This window comes from Microcaecilia unicolor, chromosome 10, assembly GCF_901765095.1.
Source record: "Microcaecilia unicolor chromosome 10, aMicUni1.1, whole genome shotgun sequence".
NCBI lineage: Eukaryota > Metazoa > Chordata > Amphibia > Gymnophiona > Siphonopidae > Microcaecilia > Microcaecilia unicolor.
Window position 1 is genome coordinate 201,905,216 of NC_044040.1, and position 19,327 is coordinate 201,924,542.

A 19,327-nucleotide genomic window follows, 5' to 3' on the forward strand; every position below is an offset into this window, starting at 1 on the left:
CCCAATGAGGGAACATGTCTGCAGGAAACAACTGAATAGACAAGGAGGAATCATGGATTCATCTGCTGTGGCTAAAGGAAAGAAAATTACCAAGGTAAGAACCTAATTTTCCCTTCCTTGACATCAGCAGCAGATGAATCCATTAACTGATGGGATGTACAAAAGCACTCCCTAGTTAGGGCGGGAATCTGTCACTCCCCAAGCAAGCACTTGCGCGCCAAACTGCGTGTCCCGCTTTGCTGCAACATCCAGCCTGTAATGCTGGATGAAGGAGAGCTTAGAAGCCCAAGTAGCCACACTACAGATCTCCTAAAGAGAGAGTGCTCCTGTTTTGGCCCACGAAGAGGAAATCGCTCTCGTGGAATGCGCTTTAAATGCGTCAGGCGGAGACCGCCCTGACAGCAGATACACAGAAAAAATGGCTTCCTTGAGCCAACAGGCTAAAGTGGCCTTAGACGCTGGAGACCCTCTTCGAGGACCTGACAATAAGACAAAAAGGTGATCAGCGGTCCTGAAGTCATTTGACATTTGTAGGTACTGCAGTAGAGCCCTGCGTACATCCAGAAGATGTAACTGCCCAAAAGATTCCGGAAACTCCTCCCTAGTAAAGAAGGGCAGATAAATGGGTTGGTTTAGGTGAAACACTGAAACCACCTTAGGCAGGAAGAAAGACATAGTACGCACCGTAACTCCGGACTCTGAGAATTGCAGAAAGGGGTCTCGACAGGACAGAGCCTGGAGCTCAGACACACGTCTTGCCGAGGTTAGGGCCACCAAAAAGGCTGTCTTTAGAGTCCCATCCTTCTCTGAAGCTCGCCACAGCGGCTCGAAGGGCGAACACTGGAGCGCCTTCAACACCAGCCCCAGGTTCCAAGCCGAACACGGCAGCCGGACTGGCGGGCGAAGCAAGAGCGCCCCTCTTAGAACTCGGGCAACGTCCGGATGAGCGGCCAGGGAAAGGCCAGATACCTTCCCTCGAAAACATGCCAATGCTGCTACTTGCACTCGCAGGGAATGTTAGGCCAAGCCTTTTTGTAAACCATCCTGCAAAAACTCCAGTACTGGCAAGACTGTAGCCCTCGTGGGTGTGATCATCTTTGAAACACACCACACCTCAAACTGGCGCCAGATCCGAGCAAAAGCAACGGAAGTGGACCACTTGTGGGCCTGCAATAGAGTGGAGATGATTTTGTTTGAATAGCCTTTGTCTCTCAATTGCGCTCTCTCAAGAGCCATGCCATAAGACCAAAGCGGCAGGGATCCTCCATGGTCACCGGGCCCTGCATCAACAGGTTCGGTACCAGAGTCAAAGGAAAAGGGGCCTCCACCAGCATCCGCCGGAGGTCCGCGTAAGCATCCGCCGGAGGTCCGCGTACCACGGCCGCCTGGGCCAATCCGTGGCAATGAGAATCACCAGTCCTTGATGTAGCCGAATTTGCAGGACTCGCCCTATCAAGGGCCAAGGAGGGAACACATACAGGAGGCCCGGAGACCAGGGTTGAGCCAAGGCATCCAACCCCGCCGAGCGAGGATCTCTCCGTCTGCTGAAAAAGCACGGGACTTTGGCATTCGCGCTCAACGCCATTAGATCCACTACGGGCGTTCCCCATTTGGCACAGATCGGAAGAAACACTTCGTCTGCCAGTTCCCACTTTGCTGGGTCGATTTGATGCCTGCTAGAAAATCGGCTTGCACATTGCTCTGACCTGCTATGTGAGCTGCTGACAGAAGCTGCAGATGCAGCTCGGCCCAGTGGCAAATCTGAGCAGCTCCGCGGCCAGTGCTCTGCACTGAGTGCCACCCTGTCGATTTATGTGAGGAAAGTTGGAGGCAGGCAGCAACAGAGGTACTCCGGTAGGCAGGGGGACGGGTAAGGCAGGGAAAGGGCGAACCTATATGCCTTCAAAGTGGGCACCACCAGCCACAACACCCCTGCTTCAACTGGCAAAAGCACAGGAGCCACCCCAGGCAGAATTTTTCCAGGAGCTAATCAAGCTACGTCCACACCTGCTGGGAGATAGAGCAATACTGAAGGCAGATGGCGCTAGCCGTTCATAAAGCACTATGGTTTTTCAGTGTTTTCTATCTCCACCTGCTGGTAGGCGGACATAACCCATCAGTTAATGGATTCATCTGCTGCTGCTGACAAGGAAAGTAAGTTTTTTGGGTTGTTTCTGATCCTTTGGTATAGGTGTTATAATTATTTCCCCAAGTCTATCAGGGAAATTACCTGAAGATAGTTGCAACTCAATCCAAGATAACTTGTTAACACTTAACTGTAGTGGAGCTAACTGAATATGATAAGATGGACAAGCATCTAGCATACAGTAAGAGGAAACATTTTTTAAAATAATTTTAGAAAAATCATTCCAACCAGTAGAATAAAAATCACTCCAGGTGCAATCAGCAGGTATACCCTTCCTTTGAGGAACAGGCAAAGGATAAATCAGAGGTATTTCCAGCAAGCTCAGCTCTAAGCTTAATTATTTTCTCTTGAAAGTATTTAGTTAATTGATTAGCTGAAGGGGACTGCTCTGAGCCCTGACTGTGAATCACAGTTGATTTTACAAGTGAATTCACAAACTGGAATAGTTGTTTTGTATTAGAACAATCCCTGCCAATTAGTCCAGTATAATAGTTCTACCTTGTGAACTTCAGAGCCTTTTTATAATTATGAACTGCCTCCTGCCAACTAGATCTAGATAGATCAGTTTTATCTTTATAACATTTACGCTCTAATTTTCTACATATGTGTTTTAGCTTTAATACATTTGGAGTAAACTACTTATCACTGTCTAGAATGTTTATGTTTTGAAAGAACAGGTGCTATATTGTCTAAAATTCCATGACTAACTTCTGGCCATTCACCTGCAAAGTCATCATAGCGGTTTACAAAAACAATAATCAAATTACAGGAAAGATTGCAAGAAAGGCTATACAATACAGCACATGTTCTATACATATCAAATGTTAAATTGGATTCATCTCTTTAAAAGAGAAAAGCACCATCACTAACAGAAGGTCTTATTTCCAAAATCCATATTAGTTGCATTGGACTTTGAAAGGCTTATTTCCAAAACCCTTCAATTATCTTGAACACAGTGCAAATGATGATGTAATTGTTAATATTAAAGAAAACAATACACATCCTGGAAACACAACATGGACATCTAAGGAATTTCTCTCAACATATTTCAGCAGAGAATCTCAATGTACTATTTTTAAGAATTTCAAGACTAATGCCAAAATCATAATATCAGATTAAAACAAATATGTCAAAAATAAGCAAAACTTTAAGCCTAGCTAAACTCAAAGCAACAGATATACTAATTTTTACTAAGAAGTAAAAACTGAGATCCAAGATCTTTTCATTTACTTACATAACATACATAGTAGATGACGGCAGAAAAAGACCTGCACGGTCCATCCAGTCTGCCCAACAAGATAAACTCATATGTGCCACTTTTTGTGTATACCTTACCTTGATTTGTACCTGTCTTTCAGGGCACAGACCATATAAGTCTGCCCAGCACTATCCCCGCCCCCAACCACCAGCCCCACCTCCCACCACCAGCTCTGGCACAGACTGTATAAGTCTGCCTAGCACTATTCAAGCCTCCCACTACTGGCTCTGTATACCTGATCTTGATTTGGCCTTGCCATTTTCAGGGCATAGACTGTAGAATTCTGTCCGGCACTGTCCTTGTTCTAAATTTCTGAAGTTGTCGAAGCCTTTAAAAAGCTCCACTCCAGCCTATGCAAATGCATTCTTTGAACCTTTTCTAATTCTGCTATACTTAGTTCAGTTTTGTATTTTGTCCTTTACAATAAAGTATTTAAAAACTGAATATTAACTGTACTGTTGAATTTTCATAGACTTGTTTTGCTCCAGACATTTTTAACCCATTTGTACATAGAAAAAATAAAATAAATAAGTGGGCAAAGCATGAACAGCACAGACTATGGAATTCTTTCCACAAGACAACCTCCCCACCCCCACCCTTTATATATAATATATAGATGTATATCTGTGCGGGGATGAGTTAGGATATGTTGAAGAAGTTTGAGGTCAGAGCTGAGCTGTGGGATAGTAGTCTGGGAGATGGTGGGTCATCTGCCATAGGGATATAGTGGGCCAATTTGGTGAGAGGGGCTCATTTCTCTGGAGCCCAGGCCTGATTTTTTTTTTTTTTTTAACTTGACATGCCTTCTGTTTCTCCTCCATTCCAAGTTTCATCCTATTCAGTTTAATTTTTGGATTATTTAGCCCCATTGGATTGGTAAATATAAAAAAATTGGAAGAAGCACAAAAACGAAAGAAAGGAGAGAAAGAAATGAGAGCCAGTGTTGCCTGAATTGGTATTATACACAAACATTTGCATCATTACATGCATGTCTCTAACCATCCTTGATATGGGCAGATGTTTGCACTTGCGTGAGTACAACCTGGAAAAGAGATACAACCAAGTATTTTCCTTCATCCATCTCTTGTATCACGACTATTTTGTAATCATCAAGTTAAAAAAAATAAATAAAACGAACTCCCAAACCAATATGATCTATCTAGCTCTGTATCCTGCTTCCAACAGTGGCCAATCCAGGTCACAAGTATTTGGCAGAAGCACAAATAATCAATAGAGCATAAAGGAAAAACTAAGCATACTCCACAATAATAATGACATAAAAAAAGGAGCAAAATTAATGTATTTTATTTTTATTTGTTACATTTGTACCCCGCGCTTTTTTCCCCACTCATGGCAGGCTCAATGCGGCTTACATGGGGCAATGGAGGGTTAAGTGACTTGCCCAGAGTCACAAGGAGCTGCCTGTGCCTGAAGTGGGAATTGAACCACCCTAACCACTAGGCCACTCCTCCATTCCATCATCAACTTAAAAAAAGAGGACAGGACCACAGAAGAATCAGATATACACCAGAGGCAAAGCTATTAGATCTCCTATAGCACAAAGGATTACTATATCTGATTCTTCCGTGGTCCTTTCCTCTAAGTTGTTTCTTAATTTTTGTCAGAAGTTAGTTTTGCTCCCTTTTTTTTTGTATCAGAAACCCAAATAGTAGCAACATTCCATACTACCAATCCCAGGGCAAGCAGTGGCTTCCCCCATGTCTATCTCAATAGTAGACAGACAATGGACTTTTTCTCCAAGAACTTTTCCAAACCTTTTTTTAAACCCAGATATGTTAACCACTGTTACCACATTCTCTGGCAACGACTTCCAGAGCATAACTATTCTCAGGGCCGGTCTTAGCAAGTGCGGGGGCCCTATGCAGACCAATTTGATGGGGCCCCACCCTAGCCCTGCCCCCACCCTAGCTCCAGGGCCGGCCACCCCTCCCTCCGAGCTCCCGGGCCGCTCCCTCTGAGCGCCAAGGCCCCCAGCTCCAAGGCCTCCCTCCCTCCCCAGCTCCAAGGCCCCCCTCCCTCCCGGTCATTTTTTAACACCCTCCTCCAAAATCCAGTACTAGGTATGCCGTGAATACAAAACACTCAGGACCTATAGAGCAATTCTACCATACCATAAGCAGTCATTTCTATGAATCACACAAAGAAAAGGAAAACATCTTAAAACACTACAGTGAGCACTAGAACATCAATTCACCTATTGTAAAATGAAACCAGACAGAATAGTACAGATCATCGATCCTGCACAGTCAATGCCAACTGAAAACCATGTGTTTTTCACAAACACAGATACACCCTAATCCACTATAGAATAAGTAGTAATATTTAAACTTTCTATTTAGACAAAAATTAAACTGAACCCCCAAGATACCAGACTCTGCATACAATGCAACACCACAGAAACACTACTTTATCCTAAAGCAAAAAAATAAAAATATATATTTTATTTACAGTTTGTCGTCTCTGGTTTCTGCTTTCCTCATCTTCTTTTCACTGTCTTCGGTCTCTCTCTGCCATCCAGTGTCTGCCCTCTCTGCTGTCCCCTCCATCCAATCCTCTCTCCCTGCTCCTTCCATCCACATCTGCTCTCTATCTCTGCCCCTTCCATGATCCATCCACCATCTTCCCCTGTCTACCCTCTCTCTCTCCCCCATCCATTCACTGTCTTCTCTTTCTATCCCTTCCATCCACTGTCTGCCCTTTCTCTATGCCCCTTCAATCCACCATTTGCCCTCCCTCTCCCATCCATCCAGGGTTTGCCCTCCCTCTCGCTCCCCCATCCAGGATCTGCCCCTCGTTCCGCCCCTTTTTTTCACCCCCCAGTTCTAGCCCCACTATTCCACCAGTCCCCCATTTCAGCCCCAGCCCTTTTCTCCCACCAGTCCCGAGCTTCAGCCCCCCAGCCACTTCTCCCTGTCCCCTTTTCAGCCCCCAGTCCCGTTTCAGCCCCTGCCCCTTTTCAGCCTCCAGTCCCAGTACTAGCCCCCTATCCCACCTACCCTCCTTTTCAGCCCCCAGTTCCAGCCCCCTTCATAGAACCATTCTCCCACCTGACTCACGCATGCCCCATTTTCCCATATTGCCCCTTCTCAGACCCCAGTGCCAGTCCCCTTCTCCCATCCAAGAACCCCCTCCCCAGTCCCCTTCTCCCACCCAAGAACCCAGTCCCCTCCCCTCCCGTCCCCTTCTCCCATCCGTGAACCCCCTCCCCACCCCCTTCTCCCATCCGTGAAACCCCTCCCCACCCGTCCCCTTCTCCCATCCGAGAATCCCCTCCCCAACCCCATTCCCCTTCAACCATCCAAGAACCCCCTCCCCACCCCCTTCTCCCATCCGTGAACCCCCTCCCCACATCAGTCTCCTTCCCATTTGAGAACCCCCTCCCCACCCCACCCTTCCCCCACCAGACAACCCCCACCCCACACCCTTCTCCCATCTGAGTCCCTCCCCCACCCCGACCCACCTACCAGCTCCGTTCTCCTGCTGCCCACCACCCTCACTGCCTTTAAAAAAAACAATTTTGAAGCGCCGGAGTGACAGGCAGCGCCTCGCGTCTGCCCTGCTACTAAAAATCTCTTCGACGTCGTTCGGGCCTTCCCACATTGAGTCCCGCCCTCGCGGTAATTGGAAGTTACCTCAGAGGAGGGCGGGACTCAATGTGGGAAGGCGCAACGACATAGAAGAGATTTTTAGTAGCAGGGCAGACGCGAGGCGCTGCCTGTCACTCCGGCGCTTCAAAATTGTTTTTTTTTAAGGCAGGACAGGGTGGGAGCAGCGGGAACAGACTCTGAGCACACCCCCCCCCCCCCCCCGCTGACATCTGGGGTGGACCGCCCCCACCACGCCACCGTTGTGCACCGTTGGGAGGGAGAACTGGAGCTCGGGCGGTCGGGGCAACCTGAGGCGCGCCGCGTGGGGCACCCGAACGCAAGGCCCTATGCGGCCGCCTCGCCTTAAGACCGGCCCTGACTATTCTTTGGGCGAAAAAATATTTCCTCCTATTTGTTTTAAAAATATTTCTATGTAATTTCAATGACAGTCCCCTAGTCTTTGTACTTTTTGAAACAGTGGAAAATTGATTCACTTTTATCTGTTTTACACCACTCAGGATTATGTAGACCTCAATCATATCCTCCATCAGCCATCTCTTTCCCAAGCTGAAGAGCCCTAACCTCTTTAGCCTTTCCACATATGAGAGTTCCATCCCTTTTATCATTTTGGTTGATCTTTTTTGAATCTTTTCCAATTTTGCTATATCTTTTTTGAGCTATGACGACCAGAAGTGAACGCAATACCCAAGGTGAAATCGCACCATGGAGTGATACCGAGGCATTATAATATTCTTGGTTTTGTTTACCATATCTTTCCTAATAATTCCTGGTATCCTGTTTGACTTCTTGCCTGCTGAACAGGGCAGAAGGTTTCAACTTACTGCCTACAATGACACCTAGATCTTTTCCTTGAGTGCTGACTCCACCCTACCATCTGGTAACTAAGATTTGGAATATTCCTCCCAACATGCACCATTTTACATTTGTCCACATTAAATTTCATCTGCCATTTGTCTTCCAGTTTCCTAAGGTCTTCCTGCAATTTTTCACAGTCCACAAGCATTTTCACAACTTTGAATAGTTTTGCATCATCTGCAAATTTAATCACCTCATTTGTCATTCTGATTTCCAGATCGTTTATAAGTATGTTAAACAGCACTGGTCCCAATACAGATCCCACAGCACTCCACTATTCACCCTCCTCCATTGAGAAAAATGGTAATGTAACCCTACCCTCTGTTTTCTGTCCAATAGCCAATTCCTAATCCACAAAAGGACGTTGCCTCCTATCCTATGACCTTTTTAATTTTCTCAGAAGTCTTGCATGAAGAAATTTTTTGTCAAAAGCTTTCTGAAAATCCAGATACACTATATCAACACCTTTAAAGAAATCAATCAAATTGGTGAGGCAAGACTTCCCTTAGCTGAACCCATGATGACTCTGTCCCATTAAATCATGTTTGACTATTTGTTCAGTAATTTTATTCTTTAATAGATTCCACTATTTTACCCGGCACTGAAATCAGACTTACCTGTCTGTAATTTCCATGATCACCCCTGGAACTCTTTTTAAAAATCACAATTATATTGGCCACCCTCTAATCTTTAGGTACTACAGACAATTTTAACGACAAGTTACAGATCACTAACAGCAGATCAGCAATTTTATGTTTGAGTTCTTTCAGTACCCTGGGGTGTATATCATCTGGTCCTGGTGATTTATCACTTGGCTCGGTACGTCTTCCAGGTTCACCAAGATTTCTTTAAGTTCCTCCGCATCGTCACCATTGAATACCATTTTGGCACATTCAGGACCCATGGCTGTGATGTTCTCTGTCCCTCCCACCCCCACCCTAGCAAATATAAAATTATTTAGAAAGAAAAAAAAAAAAAAAAACTTAGGTAGTTCAGATCAATGCCCTTGTTCCCATTCAGATTGAAGAACAAATGGAGGTAGAAAATTACCAGGCCAAAAAAAAAAAAACAAATTTTAAAATTTTATTTGCATTAAGGTATCGGCATTTACACCAAGTTTTAAGTTGGCGTAACTACACATGACTAAATTTAGTCAAGCGGATTGGCGCTCGGTGTATTCTATAAACTGCACAGACATTTAGGCATACTTTACGGAATACGCCTAGGCGTATTTTGTTTCGGTGCTGATTTTTTAAAGCATGATATATAGAATCTAGTCCTATTTGTCCAAACATTAACCCAAATTTATTGTTACTTCAAATATATTGTCAGCGATTGCTATAATGAAAATAATGCTCCAAGACATGGGTCTTCAAATTCAGTAATCAAGGTCCACATCCCAGCCTGGTTTTCAGGATTTCCACAATGAATATAGAAAAGTTACGTCTTACCCGATAACTTTCTTTCCTTTAGTCCTATCAGACCAGTCCAGACCAACGGTTGTGTCCATCTACCAGTGGATGGAAACAAAGAATCAAAATAGTTCTCAAGTGATTCATCCCTTAAGGTATCATACTGCATAGAATGTTTATTATTTTGAATAGCCAAGCAATGGTGCTCAAAATTTGCCTGGTGACTAATATTGAGACCAAATGTCTCAATCCAGTCAGAACCTTACCAGCCGCTGCAGCATATTCTCTACTGACATGCAGATATTTCACCGAGTCAGGAGACATGTGGCATACAATAGATTAGGAAACTTAAAAAAGTAGAAATCAGTGATAGCTAAAAAATATAGTGTGTAACTAAAAGAAAATTAAACAACCAGAAAGGGATTCTGGACTGGTTTCATAGGACTAAATGAAAGAAAGTTATCAGGTAAGACATAACTTTTCCTTCCACAGCTTCTTATCAGACCAGTCTAAACCAATGGGATGAAGCAAAGCAGTGTCCCCAACATAGGGCGGGACTTAAAGACTGAAACACTCAAAAGAGAGATAAACTGGAAAAGCCTTAGAGATCCTTTATAGCAAAACCAAGTAGAAAGAACCAAGACCAATCACAAGGGCTATGGAAAGACAAAGGGTATGGGAGAAGGGAGTTGCATGATCAGTAGAATGAAAAATAGCATTGACAATGGGAGAGATGCATAAAGGAAAAAAAATAACAAACCCACCCCCCCAAACCTGATTTTTCTTGAATAGGTCTTTGAAAGCAACAGTCTCTAAAATATATCTCAGCTCTATAAAACAGCTGCTTTTTTTTTTTTTTAAACAGGAGTTTATGCCAAAGAAGGCACCCCAACTCAACTGAAACCCAGATAGTAAGTTGGATCAGAACAAGCCCAGGAGTGCACCCCTAACTCGAATGAATAACAGCTGAGAAGCTGGATCAGGAGACATCAGACAGACACCCCCAAGTCAACTGAGATTCAGCATAAAACTGGCTCAGGTGCACAAAACCCCAAAAGAATAGTTAAAGCTCAACTGAAACTAGTTAGAAACCAGGCCAAGAACAGGGCTGTTAAGCTCATCATCCATGCACTTGGGAGACAAAATACTGAACATTCTATGCAGCACGATACCCTTGAGATGAATCACTTGAGAACTATTTTCATTCTCTGTCTCCATCTGCTGGTCTGGTCTGATAGGATGCTATGGAAGTATGAGATCTATCTGCATGTAATGAAAGTAGTGAATGCAAATAAATCTCATATTCATTGTGGAAATTCTGAAATCCAGGCTGGGTTGTGTACCTTGAGGACTAGATTTAAGGACCCCTGCCCTAAGAGTTTCAACTTTCCATATCTACATTTTCACTGTGGAAGGAGAGAGACAACCTAATCTCTGATGTTCTTAGTAGATGAAATCTGGCAAAAATAAATATTAGTCACTAACACAACTTCAAAAGCTTAATCAAAAAGAAGCCAATAGTACAATCAAATTTTCTAAATATGAACTCAAGCAATGATATATAATAGAACTTACCTGTGTGTTCCAGATATGTACACATTTATCAAAAGACCCACTGGCCAGGTACCGGCCATCTGGACTAAAAGCTACACTGTATACAGGTTCCTGATGTTTAGTCAGAGTGTGAATACAAATCCCTCTGTCTACATCCCATAATCTTACTGTAGAATCAAAGGATGCACTGTCAAAAAAGGAGAGAGAATTTCAATATTGTGAAACCATTAAGAGCCCAATTTACTTTTACCGCCACTAGACCACACAAGCTGTACACACAGAGGAAAATGTAGAAAAATATGGCAGAGACCTTCTCTGAAGCAGGACATCGTCAGTTGCCTACAAGTATACTCAGTGCTCAATTTATTGTGTTTTCTAGAAAGTTGTTAAGCTTTCACTGCTCATGGTTGTTCCTGGGCAGCTGTGGCCCCATGATTCCCTCCAGGATCATATGATAACTTTCATTGGGAGTAAGGGGAAGAAAAAGAGAAAGACACACACATGGTTTGTGTAACTGGTGAACTGCTCTTTCAGGTAATTCCTGTTAAGGGTAAACAATGTTGTTGTTTCTGAAGATAAACAGCCCCTTGTAGTCTCACATATAGGAAACTTTAGCTAATGGTTGCCTTCAGAAAAAAAAAAGGGGAACAAAAAAGGCCATCAACATACATGAAATATAGTTTTCCTAATACATTACAAGTGAAAAACTAAAAACAAACAAACAAAAAAGTTACTTTGCGCCATACAGAACATTACTCAATTTAAGAAAGAACTGAAAACTCATTTCTTTATCCGGATATATGGACTACTGGAGCAATGAGGACACTTTTGTTATGTTTTAAGAACTATTTTCCAGTTTATTTAGTTAATTGTTTACACTGCTGATTGTTTTGATAACATATCTCATGGTGCGTTGCTTGTAATGTATTAATTTTTTATGCATGTAATTTTGTTCCTTGCTTAGAATTTTGTGATAATACGGGTTATAAATAAATTCTATTATTATAACAAAGTGTTCACTAAGGAGAGAAGATAAATGGCAGATGATGTTTAATGTGAGCAAGTGCAAGGTGATGCATGTGGGAAAAAAGAACCCGAATTATAGCTACATCATGCAAGGTTCCACGTTAGGAGTTACGGACCAAGAAAGGGATCTGGGTGTCGTCGTCGATAACACACTGAAACCTTCTGCTCAGTGTGCTGCTGCGGCTAAGAAAGCGAATAGAATGTTGGGTATTATTAGGAAAGGTATGGAAAACAGGTGTGAGGATGTTATAATGCCGTTGTATCGCTCCATTGTGCGACTGCACCTTGAGTATTGTGTTCAATTCTGGTCGCCGCATCTCAAGAAAGATATAGTAGAATTGGAAAAGGTGCAGCGAAGGGCGACTAAAATGATAGCGGGGATGGGACGACTTCCCTATGAAGAAAGACTAAGGAGGCTAGGGCTATTCAGCTTGGAGAAGAGACGGCTGAGGGGAGACATGATAGAGGTATATAAAATAATGAGTGGAGTGGAACAGGTGGATGTGAAGCGTCTGTTCACGCTTTCCAAAAATACTAGGACTAGGGGGCATGCGATGAAACTACAGAGTAGTAAATTTAAAACAAATCGGAGAAAAATTTTCTTCACCCAACGTGTAATTAAACTCTGGAATTCGTTGCCGGAGAAAGTGGTGAAGGCAGTTAGCTTAGCAGAGTTTAAAAAGGGGTTGGACGGTTTCCTAAAGGACAAGTCCATAAACCGCTACTAAACGGACTTGGAAAAATCCAAAATTCCAGGAATAACATGTATAGAATTGTTTGTACGTTTGGGAAGCTTGCCAGGTGCCCTTGGCCTGGATTGGCCGCTGTCGTGGACAGGATGCTGGGCTCGATGGACCCTTGGTCTTTCCCCAGTATGGCATTACATACTTATGATACATATTCTCCCATGTGGGTGACATCCCTGGTTTTGCATGGAGAGCTGGCTGAGACTTCTGAGTCTTCTAACATCATGGGCAAAAGTAAGGTCCACGAGTTGTCTGGGAGAAGTGGGAGGGTACCTAAGCTTGTGCAAGTAGTATAACCTCAGTTTCTCTCCCAGATGAGGAGGCTGAGCTGGGTGTGGGCCCAGAGAGTGACTTGACAATATCAGAGTGCTTTTTAATGGACTCCACCTTAACTGGGATGGAACCAGGCTGCTAGTGCTAACTTTCAAAAAGGAGATACAGCAGCTAGCTGATAGTCGCCCAGGAACGCATGGTTAGGTGTGGAGTATCCTCAAAGGTTACTACTGAAACAAGACATTTAAGGAATTCCAATAGAGAGGTTTCAATAATGGTGAAAGAAAGCCAGGAGTGTTTAATGAAAGAACAAAATAAAAGATGCAAATTATCCTGCAGCTTGTAGGTGCTATGAAAAATCATAAATTTGAAGTGTCTACATACAAATGCTAGAAGCCTAAAAAATAAGATGAGAGAGTTGGAGTATATAGCACTAAAGAGATAGATATAATAGGTACCCCAGAGACCTGGTCGAAGGAGGTCAATCAATGGGACACTGTGCTATAAGGGTACAAATTATACTGCAATGATAGAGTGGCTCAAACTGGATGGGGGTTGTGCTACATGTTAAAGAGGGAATTGAGTCAAACAAAATAAATATTCTACATAAAAAAAGATAGCAGCATGGAATCCTTGTGGATAGAAATTCCATGTGTGATGGGAAACAGTATACTGATAGAGCTGTACTACCGTCCGCCAGGACTGGTCGGACAGATGAACAAATGTTTAGAGAAATTAGGAAAGCTGGCAAATTGGACAATATTATAATCATGAGTGATTTCAATTCTTAGATGTAACAAATGACTGCTTCTTGGAGCAACTAGTCCAAAAACCAACAAGAAGGGGAGTTATATCTACTCCTTAGTGAAATGCAGGACATGATACAAGAGGTAATTGCATTGGATCCGCTGGGAAACAGTGATCAGAACATGATCAAATTTGAGCTGATATCTGGAGTAAATAAAGTCCCTATAGCAGTGGTTCCCAAACCTGGTCCTGGAGGCACCTCAGCCAGTCGGTTTTCAGTATATTCACAATGAATATTCATGAGATAGATTTGCATGCAGTGGAGGCAGTGCATGCAAATCTCTATCATGAATATTCATAGTGGGTATCCTGAAAACCTGACAGGCTGGGGTGCCTCCAGGACCAGGTTTGGGAACCACTGTACTATAAAAACTACTGCAGCAGCATTCAATTTTCAAAAGGGTGACTATAACAAAATGAGGGAAATGGTTAAAAAGAAGCTGAAAAGGTTGGCAGCAATGATTAGGGCTTTAAATCAGGCATGGACGTTGTTTAAAAATACCATCATGGAAGCCCAGACCAGATGTATTCCACGTATTAACAAACGTGGAAAGAAGAGCAAACGACAGCCAGCGTGGTTAAAAGATGAAGTGAAGGAGGCTATTAGAGCCAAAACAGCATCCTTCAAAGAACAGGAAAAGGATCAGATGAAGAAACTAAGACGCAACATAAGAAGTCAAGCTAAATGCAAAGCATTGATAAAGAAGGCTAAAAGAGAATATGAAGAAAAACTTACCGTGGAGACAAAAACTCATACCACCACCTTTATCAGGTACATTACAATCAGAAAGCCTGTGAGGGTATCAATGGGACCTTTTGATCAATAAGGAGCAAAAGGGGCACTCAGGGAGGACAAAGCCACAGCAGAGAAATTGAATGAATTCTTTGCTTCAGTCTTTACGGAAGACGATGTAAGAGATCTACCTGTATCGGAATGATTTTCAAGGGTGACGATTCGGAGGAACTGAAAGAAATCTTGGTGAACATGGAACACATAGGGGCTCTTTTTCAAAACACTTAGACTTACACAGTTCCATAGGTTTATTTTATTTATTGTTGCAACTTCACTTTAGTAAGTGCTCTTCCATTTCTGTGCAGGTACCTGGGCAAGGTGCCAAGATGCTCGTGGGAATGTGCGGCCTTCCTTTGACTGTGGGACGAAAGTCTTTCACCCACCACTTCTCTATTGTCAAAGGCTTACAACAGCCCTTTGTAAGTCTAACTGCTTTGAAAACTTGCCTCATAGTGAGCCAAATTGATAAATCACATGGACTAGATAAGAAATAAAACATGAAATTGCAGATCTATTGTTTAACCTTTCGTTAAAGTCATCCGTAGTACCTGGTACCTGAAGATTGGAGGGTGGCCAATGTTAACGCCGATTTTTCAAAAAGGGGTTCCAGGGGTGAACCTGGAAATTACAGACAGGTAAGTCTGACTTCAGTGCCGGGTAAAATAGTGGAAACTATTACAGAATAAAATTACGGAACACATGGTTAAACAGAGTCTGCATGGGTTCAGTTAAAGGAAGTCTTGCCTCACCAATTTGCTTAATTTCGTTTGTTTGAAGGCGTAAATAAACATATGGATAAAAGTGAGCCGGTTCATTTAGTGTTATCTGGATATTCAGAAAGCTTTTGACAAAGTTCTGCATGAGAGACTCCTGAGAAAATTAAAAAGCCATGGGATAGAAGGAAATGTCCTTAAGAATTGGCTATTGGACTGAAACAGAGGGTAGGATTAAATGGCCATTTTTTCTCAATGAAGGATGGTGTATAGTGCAGCGCTGAAGGGATCGGCACTGGGACCAGTGATGTTTAACATATTTATAAAGATATGGAAAATGGAATGATGAGTGAGGTGATTAAATTTGCAGATAACACAAAACTATTCAAAGTTGTCAAAACACGTGCGGATTGAGAAAAACTGAAGGAAGACCTTAGGAAACCAGAAGACTGGGCATCCAAATGGCAGATGAAATTTAATGTAGACAAATGCAAAATGATGCACATTGGGAAGAATAATCTGAATCATAGTTACCTGAAATCTTCTGCTCCATGTGCAGTGGAGGCCAAAAAAAATCAAACAGGATGCTAAGAATTACTAGAAAAGGGATGGAAAATAAGACCAAGACTATTATAATGTCTCTGTACAGCTCCATGGTTCGACCTCATCTTGAGTACTGCGTTCAATTCTGGTCGCCGTATCTCAAAAACATGTAGCAGTATTAGAAAAGGTTCAAAGAAGAGTGACCAAATGATAAAGGGGATAGAACTCCTCTTGTATGAGGAAAGGCTAAAGAGTTTAGGGCTCTTCAGTTTAGAAAAGAGACGGCTGAAGGGGGGTATGACTGAGATCTATAAAACCCTGAGTGGTGTAGAATGGGTAGAAGTGAATCGATTTTTCACTCTTTCAAAAAGTACAAAGACCAGGGGACACTCAATGAAATTACATGGTAATACTTTTAAAACAAAAAGGAGTTAATATTTTCTCACTCAAAGAATAGTTAAGCTCTGGAACTCGCTGCCAGAGGATGTGGTAACAGTGGTTAGTGTACCTGGTTTAAAAAAGTTAAATTATAGGCTCAGGAGTAATCTAAGGAAATACTTTTTCACAGAAAGGGTGGTGGAAGAGTGGAACAGCTTCCCGGTGGAGGAGACAAGGACTTTGTATGAATTTAAGAAAGCATGGGATAGGCATGTGGTATTTCTCAGGGAAAGAGGGAGATAGTACCCTCATCCACGCTCTTATCACCTCTCGCTTAGACTATTGCAACTTGCTTCTCACAGGTCTCCCACTTAGCCATCTCTCTCCTCTTCAATCTGTTCAAAATTCTGCTGCACGACTAATATTCCGCCAGGGTCGTTATGCTCATATTAGCCCTCCCCTCAAGTCACTTCACTGGTTTCCTATCCGTTTCCGCATACAGTTCAAACTCCTCTTATTGACCTATAAGTGCATTCACTCTGCAGTACCTCTCCACTCTCATCTCCCCCTACATTCCTCCACAGGAACTCCGTTCACTGGGATCTCTCTTATCTGCACCCTTCTCCTCCACTGCTAACTCCAGACTCCGTTCCTTTTATCTTGCTGCACCATATGCCTAGAATAGACTTCCTGAGCCGGTACGTCAAGCTCCATCTCTGACCGTCTTCAAATCTAAGCTAAAAGCCCACCTTTTTGATGCTGCTTTTAACTCCTAACCCTTGTTCACTTGTTCAGAACTCTTATTTTATCATCCTCACTTTAATATTCCCTTACCTCTTGTTTGTCTGTCCTAATTAGATTGTAAACTCTGTCGAGCAGGGACTGTCTCTTCATGTTCAAGTGTACAGCGCTGCGTATGTTTAGTAGCGCTATAGAAATGATAAGTAGTAGTATGTTGAGGATGGGCAGACTGGATTGGACATTTGGCCCTTATCTGCCATCATGTTTCTATGTTTCCCTGGTTGAGACTGGAAGGAATCGTTCTCCTCCTTATCCCTGAACAGTGGCCTAGGTGTCTCTGCTCTGTGTGGCTAGCTAGCTGGCATGGATCCATAAAAACAAAGATAATCTGAGCAGTTTGGCCCCTTTAAGGGGCCAAACTAGTCATCCCCTGGCGTGCCTGCGGGCCTCTCTGGTCTGGAGGGCAAAGTCTTTTGCTATGTAGCTGGCCTCCTCTGGTAGAGATGGGAAGAGCAGATTCTGGCATGCTGACACACAGCGCAGGCAGTGAAAGGCAGTCAGTGCTCTGGTTGGGGGGATATAACCCACTTGTCTGGCCTGGTTTAGAGGGAAGACCTTTTTAAAATGATACAGCAAAATCTCACCTGGCCAGCTCAGTGATGAAAAATTCTCAGAAAACATTTTTGTTTCTCTCTCAACTCAGAGCAGTTCATGTCGGTGTCACCCACTTATGTGGCTGATTTCATCCTGCTTACTAACAGCAAAATTCCATTAGGCAAGAGTTGGAAAGGTAAAACCAAATGATAAATTACCTTGCTAACATAAGATTGGCATTTGGATTGTTTGTTCCTGGTCCTGTAGGACTCCATTTGATAGTATAAATTTCTTTGTTGTGTGCTTGCAAATCATGAACACAACTGTCTTGTTTCATACTCCAGATCTGTGTGACAAACAGGAAGTTAGATCTTTAGTGGAAACAAAAAAGGAATGAATCCAACAGACAAAAATCCAAAACAAAGAGCTGGACACCAGAAACACATAACAGTGTGGTGAAGAAAGCTTTATTGATAAACTGTCCAGTGGCAGATTGCTGGCTACACAGCGGTCAAATTTTGCCTTTGTTTCCCCCTGGTTAATTTATTAATAAAAGTGTTCTTCACCATACTGCTATGTGTTTCTGGTGTCCAGCTCTTTGTCTTGGAGTTAGACTTTTATTGACAAAATCATTTTTTCTAAATAGAAGAAAAACATTAGGGAATAGAGAGTGCCAACATGACGATCATGACGATATTGCATAGAACAGATCTGTCTTAAATGGGGACTGGATTCTCTTAATTTAAGAGTGCAAAGACAACAACAAGGATTAACATTTTGTTGTGGTATTTTCCAGTATACTGAAAGGCTTGAATGAGTACTCAATGAAACTTTGGTTTTCTATTATATTTCTCTTATTGAAGGATACCTTGGAATATCCTCTTACCTGGTTAATAAAAGGGTGAACAGGCTCAATATTCAAAATCATTTATTTACTTGGGGGGGGGGGTGCAAAATACATATATGTTATTAAAAAAAAAATCACAAAACTTACAGGTACAGTTTTGGACTTTGAAACTGCTGTGTCCTCAAAAGAGGGGAAGTGATTTGGGATGGAGCAAGAGCAGACAAAAATCTTATATTCAGCATTGAAATTTAGCTACTAAACCTATCATCTCTGATGAATAAATAGCAAATACTTTATATAAATATATATACATTGATTTTAATTGACATACTGCAAAGTCACAAATAGATCTAAGCAGTTTGCAATCTTATTTTATAGACCTCTATCATACCTCCCCTTGGCCACCTTTTCTCCAAGAGCCCTAGCCGCTTTAGCCTTTCCTCATAGGGAAGTCATCCCATCCCCTTTATGATTTTCGTCACCCTTCTCTGTACCTTTTCTAATTGTACTATATCCTTTTTTGAGATGCGGTGACCAGAATTGAACACAATATTCAAGATGCAGTCGCATCATGGACAGATACAAAAGCATTATAACATCCTCATTTTTGTTTTTCATTTTTTTCCTAATAATACCTAACATTCTATTTGCTTTCTTAGCCACCACAGCACACTGAGCAGAGGGTTTCAACGTATCAACGCCGCCGTCTAGATCCTTTTCTTGGGCGGTGACCCCTAACATGGATCCCTGCATTATGTAGCTATAATTCGGGTTCCTCTTTCCCACATGCATTACTTTGCACTTACTCATATTAAACGTTGTCTGCCATTTAAACGCCCAGGCTCCCAGTCTTGTAAGATGGCAGATGTCGTTTAATATGAGCAAGTGCAAAGTGATGTATGTGGGAAAAAGGAACCCGAACTATAGCTACGTGATGCAAGGTTCCCCCATTAGGGGGTCACCGATCAGGAAAAGGATTTAGGGGTCATCATTGATGATACGCTTAAACCCT

The 19,327-nt window shown here is 42.7% G+C and overlaps 1 protein-coding gene across 1 annotated transcript in view; it reads right to left on the minus strand.

Moving 5' to 3' along the window:
• Nucleotides 1–19,327, minus strand: part of TBL1XR1 (transducin beta like 1 X-linked receptor 1) — a 405,824-nt gene that overhangs the window by 58,203 nt on the left and 328,294 nt on the right. The window contains 2 exon segments of the mRNA XM_030216860.1: nucleotides 10,876–11,041; nucleotides 17,687–17,814. Coding sequence (XP_030072720.1) covers nucleotides 10,876–11,041; nucleotides 17,687–17,814 — 294 coding nt within the window.